The 26,796-nt window shown below is 41.6% G+C and overlaps 1 protein-coding gene and 1 non-coding gene across 3 annotated transcripts in view; both read left to right on the top strand.

The window, feature by feature from the left end:
• RPN2 (ribophorin II) overlaps positions 1 to 26,796 on the top strand; it is a 51,528-nt gene that overhangs the window by 11,377 nt on the left and 13,355 nt on the right. For both annotated transcript variants that reach the window (XM_055437047.2, XM_088843805.1), the window contains exons 3-11: positions 1,566 to 1,661; positions 2,200 to 2,375; positions 8,334 to 8,409; positions 9,420 to 9,554; positions 11,767 to 11,943; positions 13,547 to 13,665; positions 14,390 to 14,495; positions 24,591 to 24,682; positions 26,370 to 26,484. In XM_055437047.2, coding sequence (XP_055293022.2) covers positions 1,566 to 1,661; positions 2,200 to 2,375; positions 8,334 to 8,409; positions 9,420 to 9,554; positions 11,767 to 11,943; positions 13,547 to 13,665; positions 14,390 to 14,495; positions 24,591 to 24,682; positions 26,370 to 26,484 — 1,092 coding nt within the window. The remainder of the gene's footprint in view (positions 1 to 1,565; positions 1,662 to 2,199; positions 2,376 to 8,333; positions 8,410 to 9,419; positions 9,555 to 11,766; positions 11,944 to 13,546; positions 13,666 to 14,389; positions 14,496 to 24,590; positions 24,683 to 26,369; positions 26,485 to 26,796) is intronic.
• Positions 265 to 395, top strand: LOC129535663 (small nucleolar RNA SNORA38). The gene has a single exon (XR_008681703.1). It is a non-coding gene; the product is annotated as a small nucleolar RNA SNORA38 (small nucleolar RNA).

Here is a 26,796-nt window from a genome sequence, read left to right as displayed (position 1 = left end):
GGTGTTAATGAATAATGAACGTCTTTCATTTTGGTGTCAAGTCCTGTATATGTAGGGCTTCCCAGGTGACTCTGTGGTAAAGAATCTGCCTGCCAACGCAGGAGATGCAGGTTCAATCCCTGAATTGGGAGGATCCCTGGAGGAGGAAATGGCAACCCACTCCAGTATTCTTGCCTCCATATTCATGGAATTTTCCCCAAGAGGGGCCTGGTGGGCTATGGTTCATGGGGTTGAAAAGAATGGAACATGACTGAGCATGCATGACCCTCCTACAAAGGCGTGTCTGTGGTTTCCTGTCTTTAGACACGTAAGAATTGGAGGCAAAGAAATGTGGACTTGGAGAAGTCTGGGGCCAGCTTTCTTCCTGCAGGCTCAAGATCAACCATCCCACATAGGAAGAAAAGCAAAACAAGCTGCTGACATTTTGAGCTTTGAAATCACGGACTACTGGTAGATCTGTCTCTGAAAAGCAAGTATAGTAGGCATGATGCTGGTTTTACACAGGAACAGGTCGTTTTTGTAGTCCCGAGAAAGGTTGTATAGCTCAGAATGAAGCTAGGCTGCCTGGATCTGAATTCCAGTTCCTCCATTAAGAGCTGAGTGACCTTATGCCCCAGTTTTCTTATCTGTAAAATTCAGGTAATAGGAGGACCTAACGCATAGATCCTCTTATTAAAGGAGAAATGCTTATACAGCGCTTGTCAACACTGCTTGCCACATTTTAAGTGCTCAAAAAGTGGTAACAATGGCCATCATTGTTTGGGGCTTTGGATGTTGTTCTATTGTTAAAGCACCAGATGGCGACAAAGCACACATTAATCACCCACATTCTGCTGAAAGGATTTCTTAAATAGATTGTTTTCTTCTTCAAATCCTTTTTAGATGTGTTGAACCTGACTTAGATTTGGGGACATCTGAGTGAAGACATTGCCATTTAATAGCTTTGTAACCTTCATGAGGTTACTTACCAATGCTGAACCTCAGTTTCTTATTCTGTTCAATGGGGATGATAATATCTACCACAGGGTCCTCATGCTTATTAAGAGGAAGAGCATCATAAACACCCTGCACGGGTTACAGCCAGAGCAGGTGGTCATTGGAAGTGACCACCTTTTCTGTCCTTACTTCCAGGTTCAGAAGGACTGTGTGTGTGTGTTTAGTTGCTTAGTCGTGTCCGACTCTTGGTGACCCCATGCACTATAGCCCATCAGGCTCCTCTGTTCATGGGATTCTCTAGGCAGGAATACTGGAGTGGGTAGCCATTCCCTTCTCCAGGTGGGGGTCTTCGCAACCCAGGAATCAAACCCAGGTTTTCTGCTTTGCAAGCAGATTCTTTACCATCTGAGCCACCAGGGAAGCCCTAGAGTTGCTCTTTCTATGAAGTTAGTATTTGGGGGTAATTTAGCTTCCTGTGAAAAATCTGTTTAAAAAATGAAATCTTGTGTAGCTGGTTCTTTAAGCCATCATGGATTGCTCAGAATTTTCTTCATCATTCAAAAAAAACGTACACTTGACCGAGTCATCATGTGTATCACTACTTACCATTGATTTTTCCCTCTGTTTAGAAAGCGTGCACCTTCATTAAATCAAACCTTGATCCCAGCAATGTGGATTCCCTTTTCTACGCCGCCCAGTCCAGCCAGGCCCTCTCAGGGTGTGAGGTGAGTCCAGCTTCTTCACGTTTGTGTTTACTTTAAACTGTCAAGTCATTTTTTAAAGAGGGGTGATCACGTGAGACTTTTTTTTTAGCAAGGAGACTATTGGAATTCCATTCTTGTGTTTTGTTTTTTTTTTTCCTAAAAGAAATGGACTTGGTTTATGTTTCCCAAGTGTTCACTTTTCATGAATTTTTAAGTAGTTTCTTCCTCGAGTTGCCTCTCTTCTGGGAAGTCTTACTTTTTTTCTTGCAGTCTCCGTTTAACATTTCAAAATGTTTAAAGTGAAAGATGAATACCCCCACACCAGATTTCTAGAAATCCATTTTTTTGAACACAGGAGAACCCTGTCAGTAGGCTAGTGACTTGCCAGAATATTTTCAAAAGTGTTGTGCTGAGGTTTCCCAGATACTTAATTCTGGCTTCTGAGATGTTGAAGAGAGTGATCGAAGACCAGATGGGTCATGTGACTGTGGTAATTGCTCTGCCTGCTGCAGGCTGCCCTCACCTGTTCTAAACTCTGTGTCCGCCCGTCCTTTCTTAGATCTCTGTTTCCAATGAGACCAAAGACCTGCTGCTGGCAGCTGTGAGTGAAGACTCCTCAGTGGCCCAGATCTACCATGCAGTGGCAGCCCTGAGTGGCTTTGGCCTCCCCTTGGCTTCCCAGGAAGTGCTCGGTGCTCTTACTGCCCGCCTCAGCAAGGAGGAGACCGTGCTAGCGTAAGTCTGCATCTCAAGTGCTTCTCAGGCTGCTTCCCTGAGAGACTTCATCCACTGGTTCCACAGGTGTTGTCTGGACACCTGCTGCGCTCCAGGTGCTCCATCAGCACTGCAGACATTGTATTGTACTGAGGTCCATGTCCTCGTGCAGCTCCCCAAGACATGGTCTCCTGTAGCTGCTCTAGCCAAGGCAAATACTGAGTCAGAACATAAGCGTGCTGCTACAGAGAGACGCGATTGCATTTGAGGTTAGGGGCTGAAGCAAGGGTAGGAGTGACCAAGGGAGAGGGAGGCCAGGGAGCCATGTGCGTCTCATGCTGAGGCTCGGCCAGGCCACAGTGTGATGGTGGAGACTCTGCCATGGAGGAGGGCTCATGGGGTCCCTTAGAGGTGTGGGTGACAGCACCCAGCAGGGGAGTAGGGGCTCAGAGGGGAGAGTATCCTAGGGATCTAACCCTGCTTGTCTGCAAAAGGCTCAGGTGAAGAAGAAACACCTGCTAGGAAGGACCACTGAGCAACTTTCCAGTTTGTTACACATTTATTATACATGTATTGTAACTGACTTGAGGATGTTTCAGTTCAGTTCAGTTCAGTTCAGTTCAGTCGCTCAGTCGTGTCCAACTCTCCGCAACCCCATGAATCACAGCACACCAGGCCTCCCTATCCATCACCAACTCCCGGAGTACACTCAAACTCATGTCCATAGAGTCGGTGATGCCATCCAGCCATCTCATTCTCTGTCGTCCCCTTCTCCTCCCGCCCCCAACCTTTCCAAGCATCAGAGTCTTTTCCAGTGAGTCAACTTGTCGCATGAGGTGGCCAAAGTATTGCAGTTTCAGCTTTAGCATCAGTCCTTCCAATGAACACCCAGGAATGATCTCCTTTAGAATGGACTGGTTGGATCTCCTTGCAGTATAAGGGACTCTCAAGAGTCTTCTCCAACACCACAGTTCAAAAGCATCGATTCTTCGGCGATCAGCCTTCTTCACAGTCCAACTCTCACATCCATACATGACCACGGGAAAAACCATTGCCTTGACTAGACGGACCTTGGTTGGCAAAGTAATGTCTCTGCTTTTTAATATACTATCAAGGTTGGTCATAACTTTCCTTCCAAGGAGCAAGTGTCTTTTAATTTCATGGCTGCAATCAGCATCTGCAGTGATTTTGGAGCCCAAAAAAATAAACTCAGCCACTGTTTCTACTGTTTTTCCATCTATTTCCCATGAAGTGATGGGACCAGACTAAGCTTAAAAGTTATACGTAGTTTTTTTCCCCCTTTGATCCTGAAACTCCTCATTAAACACAGTATATGTATATTTCATTTTCTGTGTGTCCCCCACTTAATTGCAACCGTGAGAGGGATTGGAGTATCTGGACTCCTGTTTATCGTCAGCAAGACATTAGTGACAATGCCCTACTGCAGAATACTTCAGTTGTCTCCCAGTGTTTTGTTTGGTTTGTTTTTTGTTTTTGCTAAGAACTGAAATGTTTCTAAACTTGAAGCTTTGTTAAGAGCAGCTTCACAGTCAGTTGCCTTTCTCTTTGTCACTCTCACATCCTACTCATTTTCACGTGGTCAGTAATCAGAGACTGGGGGGCTGGGACATTTCTTAAAGAATGACATTTTGCGCACACTTTGCCCAGTGCTTGGCCCTTGTGGTCCTCTGGTTTCAGGACAGGACTTATCACCACTGTGTCTCCTGTCATGAATTCATTGTCGGTGCCTCACTCGGATGCCACCTTCTACAGAAAAATCTTTCCATTGCCCTCTGAGCAAAAGGGAAATCTCTCTCCTCTAAACTCCAGAGCAGAAAGAAGTACAAAAAAAGTACATCCATTTTGGGGTCTGTTAGACTTGAGTTTGAATACTAGCTCTGTTTCTTGTTGTGTGACTTTGGGCAAGTTACTCACCTCTCTGAGCCTCATGTGTAAATGAGATCAGTAATCCTTACATCATAGAACAAATATCAAGGTTCAATAAGATGGTTCTTGTGAAGAGCTTAGTGCAGTGCCTGGTCTTAGTGGGCATGGGCCACACGGAGTTCGTGCTCGCTAGAGCATTTCCTTCTCAGGTCCGTTTCTTAGGGAACTGGTTACTTCCTTGATTGTATTGTAATTTTTTCTAGATTAGATTGTAAGCTTTATTTGTAGTGCTCAGAGAGCCTGGTACATAGTAGGTGCCCAAGAAAGAGTTAAGTTCAAAACTATACTTTTGTATTTCTATTCTCTCCTCTTGTAAAAAAACTTCAGGTAGGAAGACCAAACGCTTGGAATGTGAGAGAAATGTTCAAGTCCAGCCTCTTCTACTTAATGTCTTTGTGACCATGAGCAGGCTGTTTAACCTCCCTAAACCTCAGTGTTTTCGTATGTTAAACAGGGAGAATGATACCTGTCTCATAGCGTTATTGTGAAGATCAGACTGGCAGAATGCCTTATGTAATATTACTGCTCAATTGCTCTGTTTTAGGAGATCTGATATAAATTAGGACTTTTCTAAATGTGTCTTCTACATTTAATTGGACTTATTCTAGGAAGTGAATGTTCATAAACTTGTCTAGAACAGGAAAAGTGCTCAGAGTGTCTAGAAAGTTTGTAAGCTTGTGTGAACAATCTAAAAAGATGCTGTTGTCGTCTCATAACCCAGTGTCTTTGAATCACTGACAATGTATTAGTAAGACAGGATCTGCTTTCTTAGTGTTTGCCTATAGTTTTCCCATGGTCATGTAAGGATGTGAAAGTTGGACTGTGAAGAAAGCTGATTGCCGAAGAATTGATGCTTTTGAACTGTGGTGCTGGTGAGGACTCTTCAGAGTCCCTTGGACTGCACGGAGATCCAACCAGTCCATTCTAGAGGAGATCAATCCTGGGTGTTCATTGGAAGGACGGATGCTAAAACTGAAACTCCAATACTTTGGCCACCTCATGCAACGAGTTGACTCACTGGAAAAGACTGATGCTGGGAGGGATTGGGGGTGGGAGGAGACGGGGACGACAGAATGAGATGGCTGGATGGCATCACCAGCTCGATGGAACAGGAGACGGGGACGACAGAGAATGAGATGGCTGGATGGCATCACCAGCTCGATGGAACAGGAGACGGGGACGACAGAGAATGAGATGGCTGGATGGCATCACCAGCTCAATGGACATGAGTTTGAGTGAACTCCGGGAGTTAGTGATGGACAGGGAGGCCTGGCGTGCTGTGATTCATGGGGTTGCAAAGAGTCAGACACGACTGAGCGACTGAACTGAACTGAACTTATAGTGCTCCAGAGGGAGAGAAGTTGCTGACTGGGGAATAAATAAAGCCAATGATAATTTTTTTCAAAAGCTAAGTGGATTAATTTCATTCTGAAAACTTCTGAGGTTGTTACCAACATGACACTCACTTGTTCTGAAGAAGAGAAAAATGATATCTTAATTGAGAAGTTCTTTCTAGGCTCTCCTAGCAGTCTTTTCTGGTCTCAGCGTTTATTGCAGGCAGATGTGGGATTTCTATCTTGTTTGGAAATTCAGGTTTCATTTTCTCAAGTGCATTCTAACAAGCATCCCAGAAGGGTCATTGAACGCTTCCCTTTCCATGAATTCTGACTCCTCTGTTTTCCAACTTGCCACCTTAATGGAATTTGTTTTCCATGGAGGGAATCTAAATTGTTATAATTGCAACGAGAGCAGACAAATTCTCTCTCTACGTCCCCCAAAATACTGACTTGATAAATGGTGTTTCTACACAAAGGCCTGGTCATCTGTTGAGAATTAGAGAACCTTTCTAGGGTTGAGCAGCATCAGCTTAACCACCAGGGGTCCTCAGCTCTCTCCATTCCACTTCTAAAAGCACGATTTCCATTCCAAGTTATCCACATTAAGAGAATAGAACCTAATAAAATATCTTACATGGACATACTTACTTGTTGTTTGTTGCTTGGTCACTAAGTCGTGCCCAACTCTTTGTGATTGTTGCTTGGTCACTAAATCGTGCCCAACTCTTTGTGACCCCAGCACACCAGGCTTCTCTGTCCGTCACCAACTCCTGGAGTTTGCTCAAACTCATGTCCACCGAGTCAGTGATGCCATCCAAACATCTCTTCTGTCACCCCCTTCTCCTTCTACCCTCAGTCTTTCCCAGCATCAGAGTCTTTTCCAATGAGTTGGCTCTTCACATCAAGTAGCCAAAGTGTTGGAGCGTTAACTTCAGCATCAGTCCTTCCAATGAATATTCAGGGTTGATTTCCTTGCATCCCCGTGGACTCTCAAGAGTCTTCTCCAGCACCCCAATTTGAAAGCATCAATTCTTTGGCACTCAGCTCTCACATCCATACAATAGTTTTCCAGTAGTCACTGGAAAAACCGTAAGCTTTTGACTATGCAAACCTTTGTTGGACATACATACTACATCGCACCTTAAGAATGAAGTACTGATTGTGTTACAGAGTGGACAAGCCTTGAAAGCATTATGCTAAATGAAAGAAGCTAAACACAGAAGGTCACATTTGTATGACTCCATTTATATGAAATATCCAGAATAGGTAAATCCATAGAGATAGAACACAGATTGCCAGGGGCCAGGGAGTAGGGAGAGAGTGGGGGATGGGAAATGTAATGAAACTGTTTAATGGATATGGAGTTTTATTAATATTTTGGACTGATGGGAATGCTTTAGGAGTGTATAGAGGTGGTGATTACACAACATTGTGAAACATACTAAAAGTCTCTGAATTGTTCACTTTCAAATGGCTATTTTCATGTGAATTTCACTTCAGTGAATTAAAATATACATATACATATACAACCATGGATAAGGGTTAACAGTTACAGCACTGTTCGACCTAGTAAAACATAAATGTTCATCAGTTGAAGATTAAGTGAGTAAATTATGGTTCATCTAAGCAATATAATACTTTGTCATTGTTAATAAGCATGAAATGTGTACTCATGGAAAAGTGTGTACAGTCTATTAAAGATAAATTGGAGAGCAATTATCTTTTAGGGGTAGGCATTACAAGAATTTTAACTTTCTTAAATAACCTAAAGAAATTTACCTTTCTTTAGTAATCTATTTGAATTTTTGACAAATATGTACTTTTATAGTCAGAAATAAATGGTAATAGAAATGGAAAAGAAAAAAAAGAATAGACTCTGGTTTGAGAACCAAATCCTTTATTCCTTGCACCTTATTTAATGCCTAAAGGACAAACAGCTTTCAGGTCTCCGAGCAGGATGGTGACAGCAGAAGTGTTAGCTGTGTGTTTACCGAATGCTTCCTGTTTCTATTGCATTCATCTGGTTTCAGAAAAGTTGCTCCAAATTCTTCCAGCAACCTATATATGTACATTCCACAAAGTTTCTTTGGTCTTGGAGTAAGCAAAGTAGAAAGTTAACAGGTAGCTAGCCTCTGCCTGGCACAGTACCTCATATGACATGGGGGTGCCCAATATACCTTGGTTGGATTGACTCCCATTCTCTCTCAGAGTACATCTCTTACAGAGCTAATGAAGTCTTAGTCTAGTGTTCTCTGTGCAGTGCCATTAGGAACCAAATGGCAGTTCAGAAGGGGGTTCACTGGTGCTCCATCTCTTCTCTCTGCCTTCAGTACTTTTGTGGATCCTGTTGCCCAGATTGCCTTTCCTATAGCGGTAGTGAACTTTGTGATGTAATGGTCTTTTTTTTTTTGGCTGTACTATGTGGCTTATGGGATTTAGTTTCCCAACCAGTGATTGAACCTGGGATCCTGGCGATGAGAGTGCTAGTCCTAACCACTAGACCACCAGGGAACTCCTTGTAATATGATGGTCTTTGTTGCCTCTTTCCCGTATACATTGTAAACCAGCTCCTTCAGACCCGAGACTGTCTTATGTTTCTAAAGAACAAGAGTGGGATATTTTTGCGGATATCCCGATACAGGAAGGGGTACGCAGAGATTTGCCACTCATTGGGGTTCTACTCTTTACATTCCAGAACAGTCCAGGCTCTGCAGACGGCCTCCTACCTGTCCCAGCAGGCTGACCTGAGAAGCATCGTGGAGGAGATTGAGGTACAAATTTATTTTGCTAAGTGAATCTCCCAGTTCCTGTGTTTGAAACTCGTTAGAAGAGTCTTGCAGAGAAGCATGAATCATTCATTTGTTATGGCCAGTTACCTTTCTTTTCATAACCACGGCACACTTCTGTTCTTTGTGTCAGAGCAGTATTTCATAGGGAATATGGGTTAGGCAAGTATAGTTACACCATCAATGAGACAACAAACTACTTCATCCTACTTTTGTAAGTATGGTCTCATAGTCCACAGATTTTAGAACATAACAAACCTGAAATTCAATTTTTTTTTCTACTTACTACTTTGTAATCTCGGGCAAATTATTAACGACTGAGCCTCAATTTCCCTACACGGTGGTAGTTAGGAACAAGTGGAGTTCTAAAGTGCCTGGTACAGAATTGACACTCGGCAAGTGGTCACTGTGGTTTTTGCTCTTCTTCCATCCTTTGCCCAGGCCCTCCCGCTGCTCAGAGCCTGCTCTCATGGACCACATAGCCAGCGATGACAGGCAGTCTGACAGTGTTGTCACTGGGTTGCCCCACAGTCACGTTAACTGCCTCATCATGTTCCCCAGGAGAGCAGTATGTCTCTCTCCATCCTTTAGAGCATTGATTAAGGAGGAGAAAGGCTTAGCTCTAGAGGTTGTATCCAAACGGATGGCCATCGAATCCATCCATGTCACAATGCTTCCCGGCTACATTATAGCCTGGCCCACCGGCCTTCTGCCCAGAGCAGTTGGTGCCTTGCAGTCCCCTGACTCCTGGGCTTGGGCGTAAGTTGAAGGGGTCAGGGAAGGAGCACTCTCAGAGCCGCAGAAGATACTGTTCACTTCAGATGCCTATATGCTGTACTTCACTTTCCGCCTAAGCACCTTTGTTAAGAAAGCACTGAATGACTGAAGTGGTCTGCAGACTGACATTTCCCAAAACCCTGTCTGCACTGGGGTTTGTACGTCTCACCTATGTTTTATCCGTGACTTCCAACCAGCTTCTGTTTTTGTCATGACAGGACCTTGTTGCTCGCCTGGATGAATTGGGAGGTGTGTATCTCCAGTTTGAAGAAGGACTGGAAACGACAGCATTGTTTGTGGCTGCCACCTACAAGCTTATGGACCATGTGGGAACGGAGCCATCCATAAAGGAGGTGCCTGCCTACATCACAGTTCTCTGATGTGAAACTCAAAGGCGTTCTTGACATTATCTCCTAACGATAGCTTTTCAGAGAGGGCTATTTGGTTAGCTATTTGGGCTATCTTGGGTTCGGCATGGAAATGAGAAAGAAAAATGTGAAGCCTGTTCTTGAGAAACTGGTTGTCAGTGGGACAGGCATGAAAGCAAATTGCTACACTTGTTTTAAATGGAATATGGTTTTATCATGAGATAGTGGCGCAAAGGCCAAGTGCATTATTCTCTGTCCACCTCCCTTTCCTCTCTAATGCTCCTAACTGCTTATCTCATGAATTCTTTCCATGTTGGTGGCCCGTGCACATCCTGTTTCTCTTGAGAAGCACACTATACATCAAATTTGCCTGTTCTTCCTCCAACCCTCGGCGGTGGCTTAGTCAGAGCTAATCTGTGCTGATTGACATAGTTCACTGAGAGGCATGTGTGTCTACCAGACATCCACCAAGAGTTAATTCTTTTCTTTCTTTTTTCAAGAGGAGCTTGTTAACCTGAAAGAACCTGTAGTTGAAATGTGTGTGGGAAGTCTTGAGAGTGGGACCCTCTTAATACCCCTTGTTTGTAAGAAGGTGACCAACCCTTGATCTCAAGGACTTCAAATACAAGCTGCTGCTGTTTTAATTTGAGGAGGAAAGATTTGGGTCCCCAGTTAGAACTTCCACTTCTTTTGTGTGTTAGGAATGCATTGTGAGTTGTGTGCCAAGTTTCAACTAAACAGTAAATAATTACCTTTCTCGAGTAATTTGAGTTAATTTTTTATTTTCTCTGGAGGCTATGATCTAATAATTTATTCATGTGTTAACATTTTTATGTTGTCTTCCCCTTCATCCTAAGTTTTTAGAGGTCTAGAGACACCACACTCTTATTAAATTTCCATTATGGGTGAAAGTGCAAGAGCATGGGTCTTATGGTACAGATCATTTAGAGATTTTCCTGTACACAGTACAGTTGATGAATTGGCAATATTCTGCATAAAACAACTTAAACTTTCTCTTGCTTTATTCCCAGGCTTCTACCAACCAGGTATTTGGCTGGGATAATTTTGCTGTCACTGCTTTTGATATAACCATTCTGGTGAACAGTCCCCCATTTTAACATGTCAACAGCTTAGTGATGGAAAATGTAATTGGTACAATTAAAGAAAATTATTTCATGTCGACTGTGAATAACACTGTTGGGAACAAGGGGAGCTCTTTTGTTAGATGGTAGATTTTAAAAAACAAAGCTGATTGAAATGGAAAATGTTTCCTCTTAAGCAAACAACCTCTAGAATTTTAATAATGCCTTTTAGGTTCTACTTTTTTTAAAAATTGCTTTCAGTCCTCTTCTCTAAGCAGCCCTTTAGTTCTTAATGGAGAGTTATTTTAGTTTCTTTCTAATGTACGTTTTGGCTGTGCAGTTTGGTCTTGTAAACACCAACTTAGTCCCAGCATCCTGTGTGGAGGCGGGCTGGGTAGGAGGGATGCTAAGCTGGGAGGTGAGGGGAAATAGGAAAGGACATATTTTATTATGAAAGGACTTCGGAGACAGACAGACCTACATGTGAAGTTTGGTCCTTCTTCTTCTCTTTTTCTTCCTGTCTTAACTTGTAAGAGTTAATTAGCTTCCTTTAGCCTCCAGTGTTCTTGCCTGGAGAATCCCAGGGACCGGGGAGCCTGGTGGGCTGCCATCTATGGGGTCGCACAGAGTCGGACATGACTGGAGCGACTTGGCGGCAGCAGCAGCAGCCTCAGTTTCCTTATTTGGAAAGGATTGAGAGCAGTCTTTTCAGGCTCTTTGTCGTGATCTGAGTTAGTACACCTGTCACAGTGCCTGGCACACACAGACATGGAACAAAAGGGTACTGTAATAGGTATAGTAACTTTTATATCTCAGTAGTTGTCTAGAAGTTCCTTGCATTTGTACAGCAAGCATTCATAAATGGTTGACAAAGAAATGCATCCCTTTCAGTTTGTACTAGAAGATGCAAAAAACCAACCAAATTCAAGTTTTACTCTTAAATGCAGAATATTTGCTTCCCCCACCCCTACCAAATTGGTTAGTGGCCGAAAGACTTCTCCTGTGAACACCCGGAAACAGAGAAGGAATGACTGAGCCCAGGTGTAGAGGGAGGGGTGGCTGTCCCCCCTGCCTGACTGAGGAAGATCTCAAGCTGTGTTCGCCTTTTCTTGCAGGATCAGGTCATCCAGCTCATGAATGCCATCTTCAGCAAGAAGAACTTTGAGTCACTCTCTGAAGCCTTCAGTGTGGCCTCTGCGGCCGCTGCGCTTTCTAAGAATCGCTACCATGTGCCTGTCGTGGTGGTGCCCGAGGGCTCTCCTTCCTACACTCAGGAACAGGCTGTCCTGCGGGTATGATTTCCGTGTCCCCAGTGTGCTGCTCTGATTGCCATTTCCAGTGTTAGGCTTCTAGAAATCTACATAGCCAATGATAACCCCCATGGGGACAGATCTCTTAAATGAAGAGCAAATGGGGATGACCACTTGGTGAGCTAGTCACAGGATCTTTTTTTTTTTTTTTTGGCGTATTTGAAGTAGTACAGCTTTCAATGAAGTGCTAGAAAACTGCATTTATGGATTCATAAGTCCGGATATATAGAGAAGTCTTACTTCTAAAATATATTTTCCTATACCCGGACTTTCTAAATCCATTATTTTAAGATGGCTTTCTTTAACATTGTTAAGATCAATGTCAGGTCTCTTATTCCTTGGAGCCGACAGTGTATCTTTCCACTTCTTCATAACATAGCACTCCATCCCCTCAGCAATAAGCAAGGACAGTTGTGTGTGTTAACTGTCTGAACAGAGCAAAATGCACACTCTTAAGAGAGTGAGATGGCTGGATGGCATCACCGACTCGATGGACATGAGTTTGAGTGAACTCCGGGAGTTGGTGATGGACAGGGAGGCCTGGCGTGCTGTGATTCATGGGGTCGCAGAGTTGGACACGACTGAGCAACTGAACTGAACTGAACTGAAGAGTTTTCCATTCCAGTGAGGCATTTGTTGCTATTGTTTGGAAACCAGTGAGAAGCTAAAATCTGCATAGGAAATTAGCATCTTGTTTATATCTAAATACACGAGTTCACATAGGACTGTCCACCTGTCCCATCAGTTCTTGTGCTTTGCAGGGCCCTTCAGATACTCTCCAGGAGAAGTGCCCCAGACTCCAGAGTTGCCTCTTGTTCCCTTACTTATATGTCATGTCCCCTCAGCAAAGACTGGGGTGGGAACTCACCTGGGTAATAGAGTTTACCATGAATCAGGGGAGCTAAGAAAGCAAAGCAGAAACACTACTGGCTTTTGAAGCTAGATAGCCTGGGGTTTTGGTCCTCAGCCGTGTGGCCTTCAGTTGCCCCATATCCTCTTGTGGCCTTGGTTTCTTCATCTATAAGATGAAGATTATACCAGCTGTCTCAGACGATTGGTGGTAGGATAGATACAGGCGCTTAGCCTGGTATCTGGCAAATAGTCGACTTTCAACAAATGACTGTTGTTAACATTATCCGTATTTCTTCGGTTTTCTCATTGTCCATACTGTCATAAAGTATTTTTCTGGCTAATAATTTTTTTTTTTTTAAGTACTATAGTAGAGCTGTAGAGTGGGGAGATCAGGGGATCAGAAGGAAATGTTAACTGTGTGATCTGAAGCTAGTCATTGTCTTTTCCTAGACTTTGGTTTCCTTACCTGAAAAATGAGATCATTGGGTAAAATCATCTTTAAGATCTCCCCCACCCCTAACATTCTATAATCTATGTCATTCCGAACTAATTGTGTTTTCCTCTGTTTGATCCCCCAGAGATAGTAGGCCGTAGGTCAGAGATGGTTCCTGAAATGAAATGGTTCTCCCCCAGCAGAGCTCGATCCCTGTGGATAAAGCTCCTACTCCTAGAAGCAAAAATATGCACTCCTTCAGCTTCTGTGGCTACAGATAATTTTGAAATGTATTTCCAGTTGCAGGTCACCAACGTTCTGTCCCAGCCTTTGACTCAGGCCACTGTTAAACTAGAACATGCGAAATCTGTTGCTTCCAGAGCTACAGTCCTCCAGAAGACATCGTTCACCCCCGTCGGGTAGGTCCTGAGGACATCTCTGCAGAGTGCCGACATACTTGTTTTAGAAAGTTAGCCTGCAGCTGATATAACCCAGACCATAAAACCAAAGTTACCTACATTTAGGATTATGCTTTATTAATAACAGTGTGTCAGGAATATTTCCCTCATAGACTTAATATACTTCCATAGTCTTATCTTCAGTGGCTGGGTGTTATTGTTAAGTAATTAAAAAAAATTAAGGGTTTTTATAGGAAACTTTTAAGTTTTGAATTAGTAAGTTAAAGTAAGATATGCCCTTTTTAGGAAATTCAAAAAGCACAGAAGAGTAGAAATAATACAGAAAATTACCTACAATTATACTACCCTATGCCAACCTCTTTGAACATTTCCACTTTAAAAAAAAAATGTAATTGGTATCCTACTATAGACTTAACTATTTTGCATTTAATTGTGGAAGACTTACTCAAAGAAGGCTGGATTTTTAGGAGCTGGGAGGAGGGGTGGGTAGGGAATAGAAAAAGAAGACTTTGGAGGCTTGAAAGAGAAGGTCATTTTAGGTGGTTTTGAAGTTTGCCCCTCATAATAATATGTGATTGAGCAGGAGGTGGCCCCAGATGGGTGGGAAGTGGAAAAATGAAAAAATGGTGCATCCCTGGAATGCTGCACTTTGCAGCCCGTTTGTTGTGTCCATTTGTGATTTTTCTATGTGAGTTGTTGCTGACCCCACTGTCATTCTTAACAGGGATGTTTTTGAGCTAAACTTCATGAACGTCAAATTTTCCAGTGGTTATTATGACTTCTCTGTCAAAGTTGAAGGTGACAACCGTTACATTGCAAATACTGTAGAGGTAAGTGCTTTCTTGTCATCCCCATTGCCATGTTAATATACCCAAGGAAATGACCATACAGGCATATGGCATTAACCATTTACATGTGTTGACCTCACTTATGACCCAGTTAAAATGAATATGTTAAGAGAGAGGTAGGTTTGAACTATGCTGTTCGACAGACTCAGCCAAGAACTTGATCACAGGCAGTTGGATTTGTCAGTTATTCATTTTGCGTTGTAACTTAGCATTACTCTCTTAACATAAAATTTAGGAAGTAGAAAAAATTAAAATCATCCCTAATTCCCCTGAGATATGAATATTCTTAAGATGTTTTCTGCGGTTGGTCTTGATAGATTTAGAAATGGGCTTGTTGCTAATTAAGGGGACCAAAAGCATCAAGTGACCTGTAGCAGCATAGCGAGGCTGTCTGGGTGAAGTACAAAAGAAAATCGGTAATCCTTCCTAATGAACTGTGTTTCAGATGTTTAGCTGTCTCGAGTTGTGTTGAAGATCCAAGTGGTTTTAAGGGTGGAAAGCTCTGCCTCATTTATCTGAAGCTTTGTGAGAATGAGTTATTTCACATTAGTGGTTTTCTCAGCTAATTGTCGTTTGCCCCTCCAGGCACTGTGGCTTTCATTTTAATCTTTTTGGATAAAAGTTTACTGAAGATGAATTACACATTTTCCTACTTTCTTGAACTATGAGATATGGTTTAACCTTTCTTATTCTGGCTTAGGGTTATCAGCACAAAAGCATGTGATGTACACAGTACAGTTCTCTGTGCTTTTGCTTGTATTATTCTTACTTTTCCTTGTATTAGTCTTAACAGATGCATGGAGTCCTTTTCTTTTCACTGATGAGGCTCAGAGGGGTAAAGTAATTTGTCCAAAACCTCTAGCCTGTCTGTGCTTGGGTGAATCCCCTCCACAATGCTGGTTTAGTTACGTGCCTTGGTGAATATTGAGCTAGCTTAGAGGCTGAGACCTGTGTGCAGCGCTAGTTGCCAGCCTATTCATAATATTACTTTGTCCTTAGAGCTGTCATTTCTTCATGTTTCTGCCACTGTCTTTGTTGCATCTTCTTGGCCACATTGTCCCACATTCTATTGCGTCAGGGGAACTTGAGGTGTTACAGTGCCTTTTCAATAGTTACATCTATGCTATTTGCAACAGCTGTTTTCTTCACTATTCAAATGTCATTTTCCACTGACTTTTCTTTGTTAATTAAACTTTTTCATTTTGAAATCATTTCAATCTTAAATTGCAAAAATGGTATGAAGAATTCCCGTATACCCCTTATCCAACTGCCCCAAATGTGTACCTTATATAACTAATATAATTTCAATATGTCAAAATTAACACTCGATACAATACTATTAACTGATCTGTATAGACTTAATTCAGATTCCACTAGGTATCTTACTAATGTCCCTTTTCTGGTCCCAGATTCAATCTGTGATCACATATTCCTTCAGTTGCCATGACCCTTTCACTTCATTTCAGTTCAGTTCAGTCGCTCAGTCGTGTCCGACTGTTTGCGACCCCATGAATCACAGCACGCCAGGCCTCCCTGTCCATCACCAACTCCTGGAGTTCACTCAAACTCATGTCCATCGAGTCGGTGATGCCATCCAGCCATCTCATTCTCTGTCATCCCTGTCTCCTCCCTCCCCCAATCCTTCCCAGCATCAGAGTCTTTTCCAGTGAGTCAACTTGTCGCATGAGGTGGCCAAAGTATTGGAGTTTCAGTTTTAGCATCAGTCCTTCCAATGAACACCCAGGATTGATCTCCTTTAGAATGGACTGGTTGGATCTCCTTGGAGTCCAAGGGACTCTCAAGAGTCTTCTCCAGCTCCACAGTTCAAAAGCATCAATTCTTCGGCGATCAGCTTTCTTCACAGTCCAACTCTCATATCCATACATGACCACTGGAAAAACCATGACCCTTTACCCTCCTCCAATTAGGGTATTTTGTCTTTTGTGACCTTGACACTTTTGAAAAGTACTGGCCAGTTAGTTTGTACAGGGTTTGTCTGCTGTTTCCTCATAATTAAATTCAGGTCATGCAAAAATACTCTAAAAGCAATGTTTCTTCTCAGTGTGTCCTGTTAGGAAGTATATGCTGTTGGTATGTCTCATTGCTGGTGATGTTAACCTTGATCTCCTGGTTAAGGTGGCATCTGCTAGGTTTCTCTATTGTAAAGTTGCTGTTTTTTCTGCTTTGTAATTAAGTGTCTGCTGAAGTGATATTTTGAAACTGTAGATACCCTGACGATTTTGGCTGTAAGAGTTAACTCTATATTTTATAATCCATTACTGTCATCATTTATTTTTTATCTCATTTTATCCCAGATTCGGCCTTTGGAGAGCTCCTCAGGTTGGCCTTGTGTCACTTTTCTTTAATGAAAGGACACACAGCTAGAAAATTTGACCTTTTCAAAAGTGGGCCATTACTTAACATAGATTCAACATTTAGATTGAAAGTTTGGCAGAAAGGAGGATGTTTTCTGGAACTCTGATCTGTCTGCCTTTTCTCTACCTCTTGTCTGACCTTTTAGCCAGAAGACATCTGATCCTAGTCCATTCACTAACACAGATTTGGATAGAAATTATTGTAGTGTGTGCCTTGAACCTTTAAAATTCAGATTCTTTCACTTTTAGTTTCCTTCTGTAAGGGGCCTTATTTTTGTTATTTGCAGCTGAACTCATTGAAAGGCAAACTTTTTTTTTTTGCCTGAAACCTCTTCCTTCTACCTGTACAGTCTTGATACTGACATCCCCAATTTAAGTGCCATACCCATGCATCACAGCCATTTTTAATCTCTCTCTTCCTTTCCACTTCTCACTTCAGTCAGTCACCAAGTCCCGTTGAGTCCACCTTTAAATGGCTTTTCCGTGATTCCTTTGTTTTTTGGTCCCACTTTGATAGATCCCAAGTAAATAAGTAGGTAGTTGCCAGCAAGTTTCATTGTCTTCCATCTCTGCCCCTTCCACTTCATAAGCGCCATAAACACCACTAGAATGATAAAAATCACAGTGTTCCTGTGGTTAAACATTTCTTTGGTTCCCTATTGTGTATGAGTAAGGTCTAGACTCCTCAGTGTGGCTTTTGAAGGCCCTCCACGCAAGGCACATGGGCATCCTTCATTGTGGTTGCATCCTCATCCACTCAGCTCCAGCTGCTCTTGACTGCATACTGGTCCTCATCTGTACTCTACGTGCACATGCCTTTGGGCATATGTTGTTTCCTCCATGGGGAATATTCTTCCCATCCCTTGCTGAAGTACTCATCCTGTAAGATCTAATTCAAATGTTGCTCCTTCAGTGCTCCCTTAGAATTTTATTTTTTCAGTTTAGACTATTTCAAAAATACAGAGAACAACAGAGAATAGTATCATTGTTATATACCCACCAGCTATTTGTCTCCCTCAAACCCAAACATTTTGCTGTGTTTTCTCCTTTGTTTTATTTTATTTTGGACCATGCTGGGTCTTTATTGCTGCGCATAGGCTTTCTCTAGTTGTGGAGAGTGGAGATACTGTTGAGTTGTTGTAGACAAGCTTCTCGTTGCAGTGGCTTCTCTTGTTGTGGGGCACGGGCTCTAGGGCACATGGGTCTCAGTAGTTGCAGCACATGGGCTCACTAGTTGTAGCTTCTGGGCTCGAGAGCACAGGCTCAGTAGCTGTAGCGCACAGCTTGGTTGCTCCCTGGCATGTGGGATCTTCCTGGAGCAGGGATCGAACCTGTGTTTCCTGCATTGGCAGGAGGATTGTTTACCACTGGACCACCAGGGAAACCCCTCTCCTTCATTTTGTTTTATTTTGGTAAGAAATAAAACCCTATAGATTGAACTTAAGCTCTCTGTATATTCACTGTTTCTTTCCTCTTTCCCCACATTTGAAGTGTATATTCCAACGCCAGTTTTTACATTTCTGCTGCATAAGTATTTTTAAACAGTGTAGTGCATTGATTTGCATCTTCCCCAAATTTATATGCTTCATTATATACATCCTTTTGCAATTTGCTTGTTTTCACTCAGTTTTATGACAATTAGCCATATTTATGCATGTCAAACAGAGCTATATGCATAAATATAAATAATTTTCATAAAATTGTCTTCCTTTTATGAATGTATTAGATTTATTAATTCATTTTCTGTTGTTGGATGCTTAGACTTTCACTGGTACAGACAGTGCTGCTGTGAACATCATAGTACATTTTTTCGTGCACATTTTATTTATCTGGAGTGAAGTTGTGGGATCATAGGGTATACATCTTTTATGGCATCTTTTGATGCCCAGAAATTAATTTCAATGAAGCCTAATTTAAAAGTCTTTTTTTTCCCCCTAGATTGTTTGTTTTTTTTTGTGTCTTTAAAAAATTCTACATTGCTCCAAAATCCAAAAAGTATTCTCTTGTATTTTCTTCCAAGAGTTTTTAAGTTATTTTCCCCTTATATTTAGGGCTTCAGTCTACTTGGCTTATTTTTGTTGCTACAATATTTTATACTGTGTCCATAATTGTTTTTACTGCATTGTATTACCATTGTTTGCTTGTAAGTATTGCTTTTTCATTGAGCTGGGTGCTCCCTATGGGCAGAGACCAACTCTTGTTTTTTCAGTGCTTAGCTTCCATCTCAGCCCACTTAAGAGAAGAAAAGGATGGAGTGGTCTGAAGATTAAAGATGTTTTCCTGCATTCCAAGGTCCTTAGAACTGTGGTAATTCATCTTTTAGGGGTGAGCCTTTTATTCTGTACAAAGAAGCTTTCTTTTTTCTTTCAAACAAGTTTTATTGAGGATATACCAGAAAATTACCCTTTCAGTTCAGTTCAGTTCAGTCACTCAGTCGTGTCCGACTCTTTGCAACCCCATAAATCACAGCACGCCAGGCCTCCCTGTCCAACACCAACTCCCGGAGATCACTCAAACTCATGTCCATCGAGTTGGTGATGCCATCCAGCCATCTCATTCTCTGTCGTAATTCAGCATCTTTAGAATATCTAGAGTTGTGTGGCCATCACTACCATCTAATTCCACAGCATTTTTATCACCCCAAAAAGCAACCCTGTGTCTGTTTGTAGACAATCCTTGTTCTGTAAGAATATATCCTCCTCTCTGTCCTGGCAGTTACTGATCTAGTTTGTATCTCTATGGTTTGCCTATCTGGGACATTTCATATAACTGGAATAATACAATATCTTGCTTTTTGTGTTTTTAACTTAGCATAATATTTTTAAGGTTCATTCATGTTGTAGCATGTATCGATACCTGTATCGATACATGCTACATTCCTTTTTATCGCTAAATAATTGACTAGTCCCTTGTGTGGATATACTGCATTTTTTAATCCGTTCATCAGTTGATGGACGTGTGGGGATGTTTCCACATTTTGGATATTATAAATGATGCTGCTGTTAACATTCATGTACAGGTTTTTGTTTGAACACCTGTTTTCAATTCTTCTAGGTTTATGCCTAGAAATAGAAGTACTGAGTCATGTGATAATTGTACATTTAACTTCTTGAGGAACTGACACTGTTTCTCAAGGAAGCTGCACCACTTTACATTCCCACCAACAATGTATAAACATTCCAATTTCTCTGCATCCTTACCAACTCTTGTTATTTGTTTTCTGTTTTTTTCATTTTGACCCTCCTGGGTGGGTTTGAAGTGGTATCTTGTGATTTGATTTGCATTTTTCTGGTATCTAATGATGTTGAATATCTTTTTATGTGCTAATTGGTTATTTGTATATCTTTTTTGGAGAAATGTCTATTCAGATCTTTTCCCCATTAAAAATGTGTGGTTTTATTTCTTCCTTCCTCATATCCTTTTCTTACTCCACTGTCTTTTTATATTCCTGAGTTAATGAGTTCTGTGTTTATTCTTAATACAAGTTCTTTGTCAGACATATGATTCGCAGATATCTTCTCACCATCTGTAGGTTGTCTTTTCCCTTTCTTAATGTTGTCTTCTGATGCACAAAAGGTTTTAATTTCAATAGTCCCAATATTTTTAATTGTTTTTTCACTGAGAAAAACACTGACTTAAGTGCCATATCTAATCAACTGTTGCATTATCCAAGATCATGAAGATTTACTCCTGTGTTTTCTTATAAGAATTTTATAATTTTAGCTCTTACATTTAAGTTTCTGATCCATTTTGAATTAATTTTTCTATGTGGTGTGAGGTAGGGATCCAGCATCCTTCTTTTACATGTAGATGAGCAGTTGTTGCAGCACCATTTGTTGAAAAGACTGTTCTTTCTCTATTGATTTGTCTTGGCACCCTTGTCAAAAACCAATTGACTGTAAATATAAAGTTAATTTCTAGACTTGCGGTTCTATTCCATTAATCTATACTTTTAACCTTATACCAGTACTATGCTGTCTTGATTGTTGTAACAGCTTGACTTTTTGTAACATCAAATTTGGTGTTTGTGCAAGTATTTCTGTGGTTGCTGGAAAAATTAAATAAGTACAGAATAGCAGAAATGCCTTATAGCTCTGTTACTTGTGCAGTGATAATAAGCTCCCATTGAGGCCACTGCTGTCCTTTTTCTTCTCAGTGATGGAGTAAGTGTTACAAATCTCTCTTCCTCTTCATTTTATTAAGCTTTATGCGTGTGTGTGTGCACATGCGCGCATGCATGCTCTGACCTCTGTCACATATGCAACTTTACTTTGTAATTTCAGTAGTAGTCACACTTAGAACTTCAGAGCGGGTCAGCAGGTCCTGTTTACTCTCCTTAGAGATGCTTAACATTGGTCAGAGTGCATTAACAGTGGTTTGGTGTGGAAGGCCTGTAATAGCACTCATGGACATTGGACTTGCTGTCAGGGGAAGCATGGGTTTTAGAAGCTGTCATTAGCATTAATTGCCCCTAATGCACCATTATTTTTGACAGTAATGAGCTAAACAGGGAGGCTATTACTCTTAGCAGAAAGACTGCATTTCCTGGCGTTAAAACTTTTTGAGGTGTATGTGGCGTGCAGCACAGGCAAAGGAAGGACTGGTTGATTCACTGTAAAACAGGCTTAGTGGCATTTAAAGTGGCTAAACAAGTCCCTTTCCTATTATAAAAAAACGAATCCTGCAGTGTTAGTTTGAAGGAAGGAGAAGGAGCAGCTAACCGACAGGGATCCTCCTCTGAACTCTTTACAACAGGACTTTGAAAAAAGTTACAGTGATTTTTATTTCTCAGTTTGCTCTAAAAGAGTAGCATAAAAAAAGCTTTTCTTTTAAATGTTTCCAGAGACCCATTTGCAGTAAGACTTTAGGGGCAGAAGGACTTGTTTTAAATTGTTCCCTATTTAAGAGCAGCCCTGTGGTTTCTGTGCAACACAGGAAGCTGTAATTTGGGGGGCCTTTTAAAATTAGGGCTGAGAGCAAACCCAGAAGGACTGGAGTTCACTGCAGTTTGCCCTTTCATTATTCCATGTCTGTGTTGTGAATGCTTTTAAGTCTTCCGAACGAACACACAGTTGAATCTTGATTAGCAGGCCTTAGACCATGTTATTATTGAAAGCTTATAGTCAGGATTCCGAGTAAAAACCCACAAGTTGATAGCTTCCTTATCACTATAGTTAGGATACATTGAGGAACCTTATACAAATCTTTAAACATCTGTTTGTGTTTATCCATCTCTTTGAAAGGGAGAGCGATTGTTTTCTTAAATTATATTTATTTGGTGGTACTTTTTAACACAAAACTGTTTATAAAGAAGAAAGTATTTGTCACACAGTGTCATTGCTCAGGTAAGCCCTATTTAAAAAAAGAATAGTGGAACATGCATGTAGTTTAAAAATTCAAAGTGTAAGAAAGTATGTAATGAAATAGAAAAGCCTTCTCTCATCCCTTTGATCCAGTCCCTCTCCTTTAGTAACAGTTAACTGTATTTACTTTGAAAAAGAAGAATGCCCATATCATTGAATGTATGCACATTCTTTCTTATTTACACAAAAGCAATCATTCTATAAACAGTTATATTCTTTGTTACAAAGTAGAGGCTCCCAGCTTACCCCTTAGGGTCTCTTCAGCTTCATGGCCTCCCAGTACTCCCCACCCCCACGTTTCCCTGCCATAATTCACCCAGTGGCCAGAACTCAGTGACAGGTGATGTTAAATATAATTCTGCCAATCAGTGGCTGTGTATTCTGTCCATAGATACCTACCGTGTTCTTTTTAATTGCTCCAGAGTAATTCAAAGTGTACGTGAATATCCCATTATTTATTTAACTAGTCTCCTGTTTATGGACATTTAGGTGGGATGATGATTTTAAAAGCACATTTACAGATTAAATGAGTCCGTAAGAGAGTGAGAAGTGAAGAGGGAATTATCTAGTTAATGTTGATGAAGATTGCAAAGTAATTACCTGTGAAAACAGATTATCTTTATAGCATGGAGTGGTTGCTCAGGTCCTACCTTTCCCTAAACTGGAGGCCTGCCTAAGCCCTCCTGCTACCTGTTTCCCTCCCCATCCAAGGCCTGCCGACTTGGGTCACTGATCCTCCTGCTGTGCTTCTGTAGCACTTTGTCCCTCCCTACACCAAAACAGCAGCCTGCTCTGTTGTAATTGAGCTTTGTCTGTATGCCTATATATGCTTCCCTCTAGGACAGGCAGTGCATCTCGTTGTCTCTGTCTGTCCCTGGGTGCTCCAGATGCTCTTGGGGGTTGTGGGGAAGTGATCTCAATGGGGTGTCTTGCTCATCAAAGCTCGTTGACTACTTTGTTTGAACCTTCCACTCCAGGTTTTCTCCAAATGGAAGTGCTGTCAGTGCCTCTCTGGATTGAGCTTTGTAATAGCAAAGTTGGCTCTGGTTCCGAGCCCTGTATGAATTGTGAAGCTGTTTGCTCAGCAGAGCACCCAAGAGCCAAAGTAGAGGATTCTAGCTCTCTCCTTGGTGGTTTATTCAACTTGAAGTCCAGCGGTTTCCCTCCCCCTACCATAATTCACCCTGTTGCCTAGATTCAGTGACAAACTATGATGCTAAATATAGTTCTGCCAATAGGTGGCTTTGTAGTCAAAAGTAGGAGATAATAATATCCTTATGGCCTTTGGTAATAAATCTTTTATTAGGGTTTTCTTTTTTTTCTTTTTAAGCAAAACAGAACACCCCCCATTCAACCTGATAATTGAGGTTATTGTCACAAAATAGTTATTATGGAGGCAGGAGAGAGGCTGTTAAAAAGAATTACTTGATAGCTATCTTTATCCCTTTTTAATTTTTCTTCTTTGCCCTTGATTTGAAGCTGTCACACCTTCATAGTGTGTTTGAGAAAAATACCAAAGCTTTGCTTCAGTTATTTGCCCAGACTTCTCTCTCTGTTCCTTCATCCCGACTTAGGCTGTAAACCAGTGGATTTGGCAAGGATTACTTTAAGCATTACATTGAAGTTTTTCAAGTATTTGAAAGCCTCACAGATACGTTTACAGATTAGAAGTGCTTTGGGATTGCATAATTTGCACATTCTAACTTTGATTTTAAATAAAAATTTTAAATAAAAAAGTTCCCCTGAGTAGACTTTTAGCATGTTTTCTCTTTTGGAAATTAAAAGAATTTCTTGTTTAATAGCATTGGCTAGCTCCTTTTTGTGAAAATGTTTATAAGGAATGTATAGAATTTAAACACTGAAAGAGTGGAGAGGGATTGGTTATGCTTGTAACAAATTCCAAATCTCAGTGGCTCAGAATTGAGTACTTGTTAATTTAAATTATTTGAAGGTTACTACTTAAGGACTTTTTACCCCCTTATTTTTTTTTAAAGTACCTGTGAAAGATCTACTTTGTTTCTTTTCATTTCTTTTTTAATATATACCATTCATCCAAAGCCAAAGAACGGAAGATGGGATAAGAATCAGGGAGTTACTTTTAGGCCTCTGGATTGAAGAGATGGAAATACTACCTAGCTGGGTCAGTTTTACTAAAATTAGGATTGAAGAGATGGAAATACTACCTAGCTGGGTCAGTTTTACTAAAATTATTGGAGCTTCCTGTCCTAGGATTTTTTTCATGCCTTGACTCACCAGTAAGAGAAAACGCTGGATATGTATGTTGATTACTGGCATATTCCCCAGTTGACTTGGCGATTTTCTTCTGTGTTTCACCTTAGCTCAGAGTCAAGATTTCCACTGAAGTTGGCATCACAAATGTCGATCTCTCCACTGTGGATAAGGATCAGAGCATCGCCCCCAAAACAACGCGGTAGGTGGGATGCCTCCTGGTCCAGGGAGAACCCAGGCTTGAGCTGGGAGGACCACGCCAAGACCCTGAAGCCCTCTAGCCGTCTTTTCCGTGTCAGCAGTGACCCAGCTTGTACTCCAAGTTAAAGAGGCTGTTATTCTTCTGGGATTGCACCAGGGGTGCTGCTTGGCATCCAGACAAACTTGGGGTTTGTCTATATTGGCAATCAGTCCCTTAACAAACTATTAACAGTCCACAATTTGGGAAGGAGCTCACCTCAGAATGTAAGTCTGCAGCAGACTTATTCCTAAGCACACTATTTAGTTCAGATGATAATTTTAAAAAAAACTACTGATGGAGGAAGCAGTGTATTAATTTATTTTCTGGTGTTATCTGTTTTTCCTCACAGTCTTGAACTTGCTTTTAGGGTCCTCATGGCCACACTCTGTGGTGCACAGTGGGTCTGAAATCAGTTGTATGTCTCATAGGTCCTTAGAGATGAGATGGAAGGTACCCAGCGCCAGGGCTGGGATTCCTTTCCTCCAGTCCATGGAGATCACTGATCAGTCACGGCATTGGTGATTGTGGAACTCAGCATCTTTTTTAGCACACACTTCTAGGTCACCATTAGTAATTGATCAGAGTTGGTCCGGAACATCGGATGAAGCCCACTTCTTATTCCTCTTCCAGATCCTTGGTAGAAGGCCCATCTAGACCTCTGGGTAGAGTTCAAACCCCAAGTTTACTCAACTGGGGTGGCTGTAGATACCACAAAAAGGAGGGGGACCCTCAAGGTCATTTTGAAAATGGGATGTTAGCCAGAGACTAGAAGCCAGGCATTCACTCCTTTTAAGGCATGTGAAAGGGCTAGGCTTTCTGTCTCTGACTTGGATATTTTTATAGTGACATTAGAAATGAGAGCACTGTTGAGAACCCACTGAAATGGTGTCTGTAAGAGTGCTTTCCAGAGTTTAATGCTCTATATAGATGAAGAGTTGGTATTACTCATAAGTAAATAAGCAGGAAAAATGGCCAGTTGTGAGCTCTATAACCATTTGGATTGTTTTTTTATCCCCCAGCCATCCTAACCTAAAATCCCAGGGGATAGCTGAGAAAAAAGTTTTCTCATCACTCCTGCCTTTGGAGAAAATGACTTTTTAAAGTTCAATTTCAGGCAGAAAAATAAATTGAAACAGTGTGAAAGGAAAAAAAAATGCCGCATTAAAAAAAGAAAAAGCTGTCAGTAGCCCTCATTCTTTTGCATCTCCCACCTCCTGGTCTCCCAACCATGCTCACATACGCTGCTAATGTCCATCCTGTTAATTTTTGTTTTTAATCTTTGTGGTTCTGCTAGCCCAGCTTTCCAGTTCACCCAGCAGCCTCCAGCAGGGCGTGTGAGTCTCTCTGGTGCCTGGCTTGGTTGAATCCTTAGATCCTTGAAGTGAAAGCCTGGAGACTTATACCTAGTGTTTTCCCTGGACCCTGATGGAAGTTGATTCTGTGCTTTTCTCCATCTTAGCTTTATCAGTCCCGTTTGTCCTCAGGCCATAGACAGTTCTCCACTCTATCGACCACAGAAGTGTACAACTGAGAGACAGAGTTGGGAGAGAGAGGGTTAGGCAGTGAAGCTAAGTTGGTCTCCTTCCCTCTGTTCTCAGAGATCTGCAGATCCTCTCTGAAGACTTACCATTATAAATGTCTCTTTCAGGGTGACCTTCCCAGCCAAAGCCAAGGGCACATTCATTGCGGACAGCCACCAGAACTTTGCCTTATTCTTCCAGCTGGTAGATGTGAACACTGGCGCTGAACTCACCCCTCACCAGGTCAGGAAAAAGCCCAGACAGTTCTCTTGGCCTGAAACCTTGCTGTACATGATAGTTGTGTGGACATGGTATTTAACACCGAGTCGAGAAAATTCTGAATTCCTGCTTTCAGGTCTTCACTCTGAACCCTCACAGTCCATCAGGTTCTCCCCTGTGACACTCTGCCCCTTTCATACTGCTTGTAACCCTGAACCTGGAATGCACTTTTCTTTTAGAGAGATTAGCTGGTGTAGGAAAGATATATTTAAGGCAGATTAGCATTTCATTGAAGCTTTTTTCTTTCTGACTATAATAAAAACATATATTGAAATA

Source organism: Moschus berezovskii, chromosome 15 (genome assembly GCF_049115385.1).
Source record: "Moschus berezovskii isolate FMDL1 chromosome 15, NW_MosBer_1.0, whole genome shotgun sequence".
NCBI classification, from domain to species: Eukaryota; Metazoa; Chordata; class Mammalia; order Artiodactyla; family Moschidae; genus Moschus; species Moschus berezovskii.
Note: the sequence above shows the minus strand (reverse complement) of the source record. Positions and strands in the feature narration are given on the sequence as shown.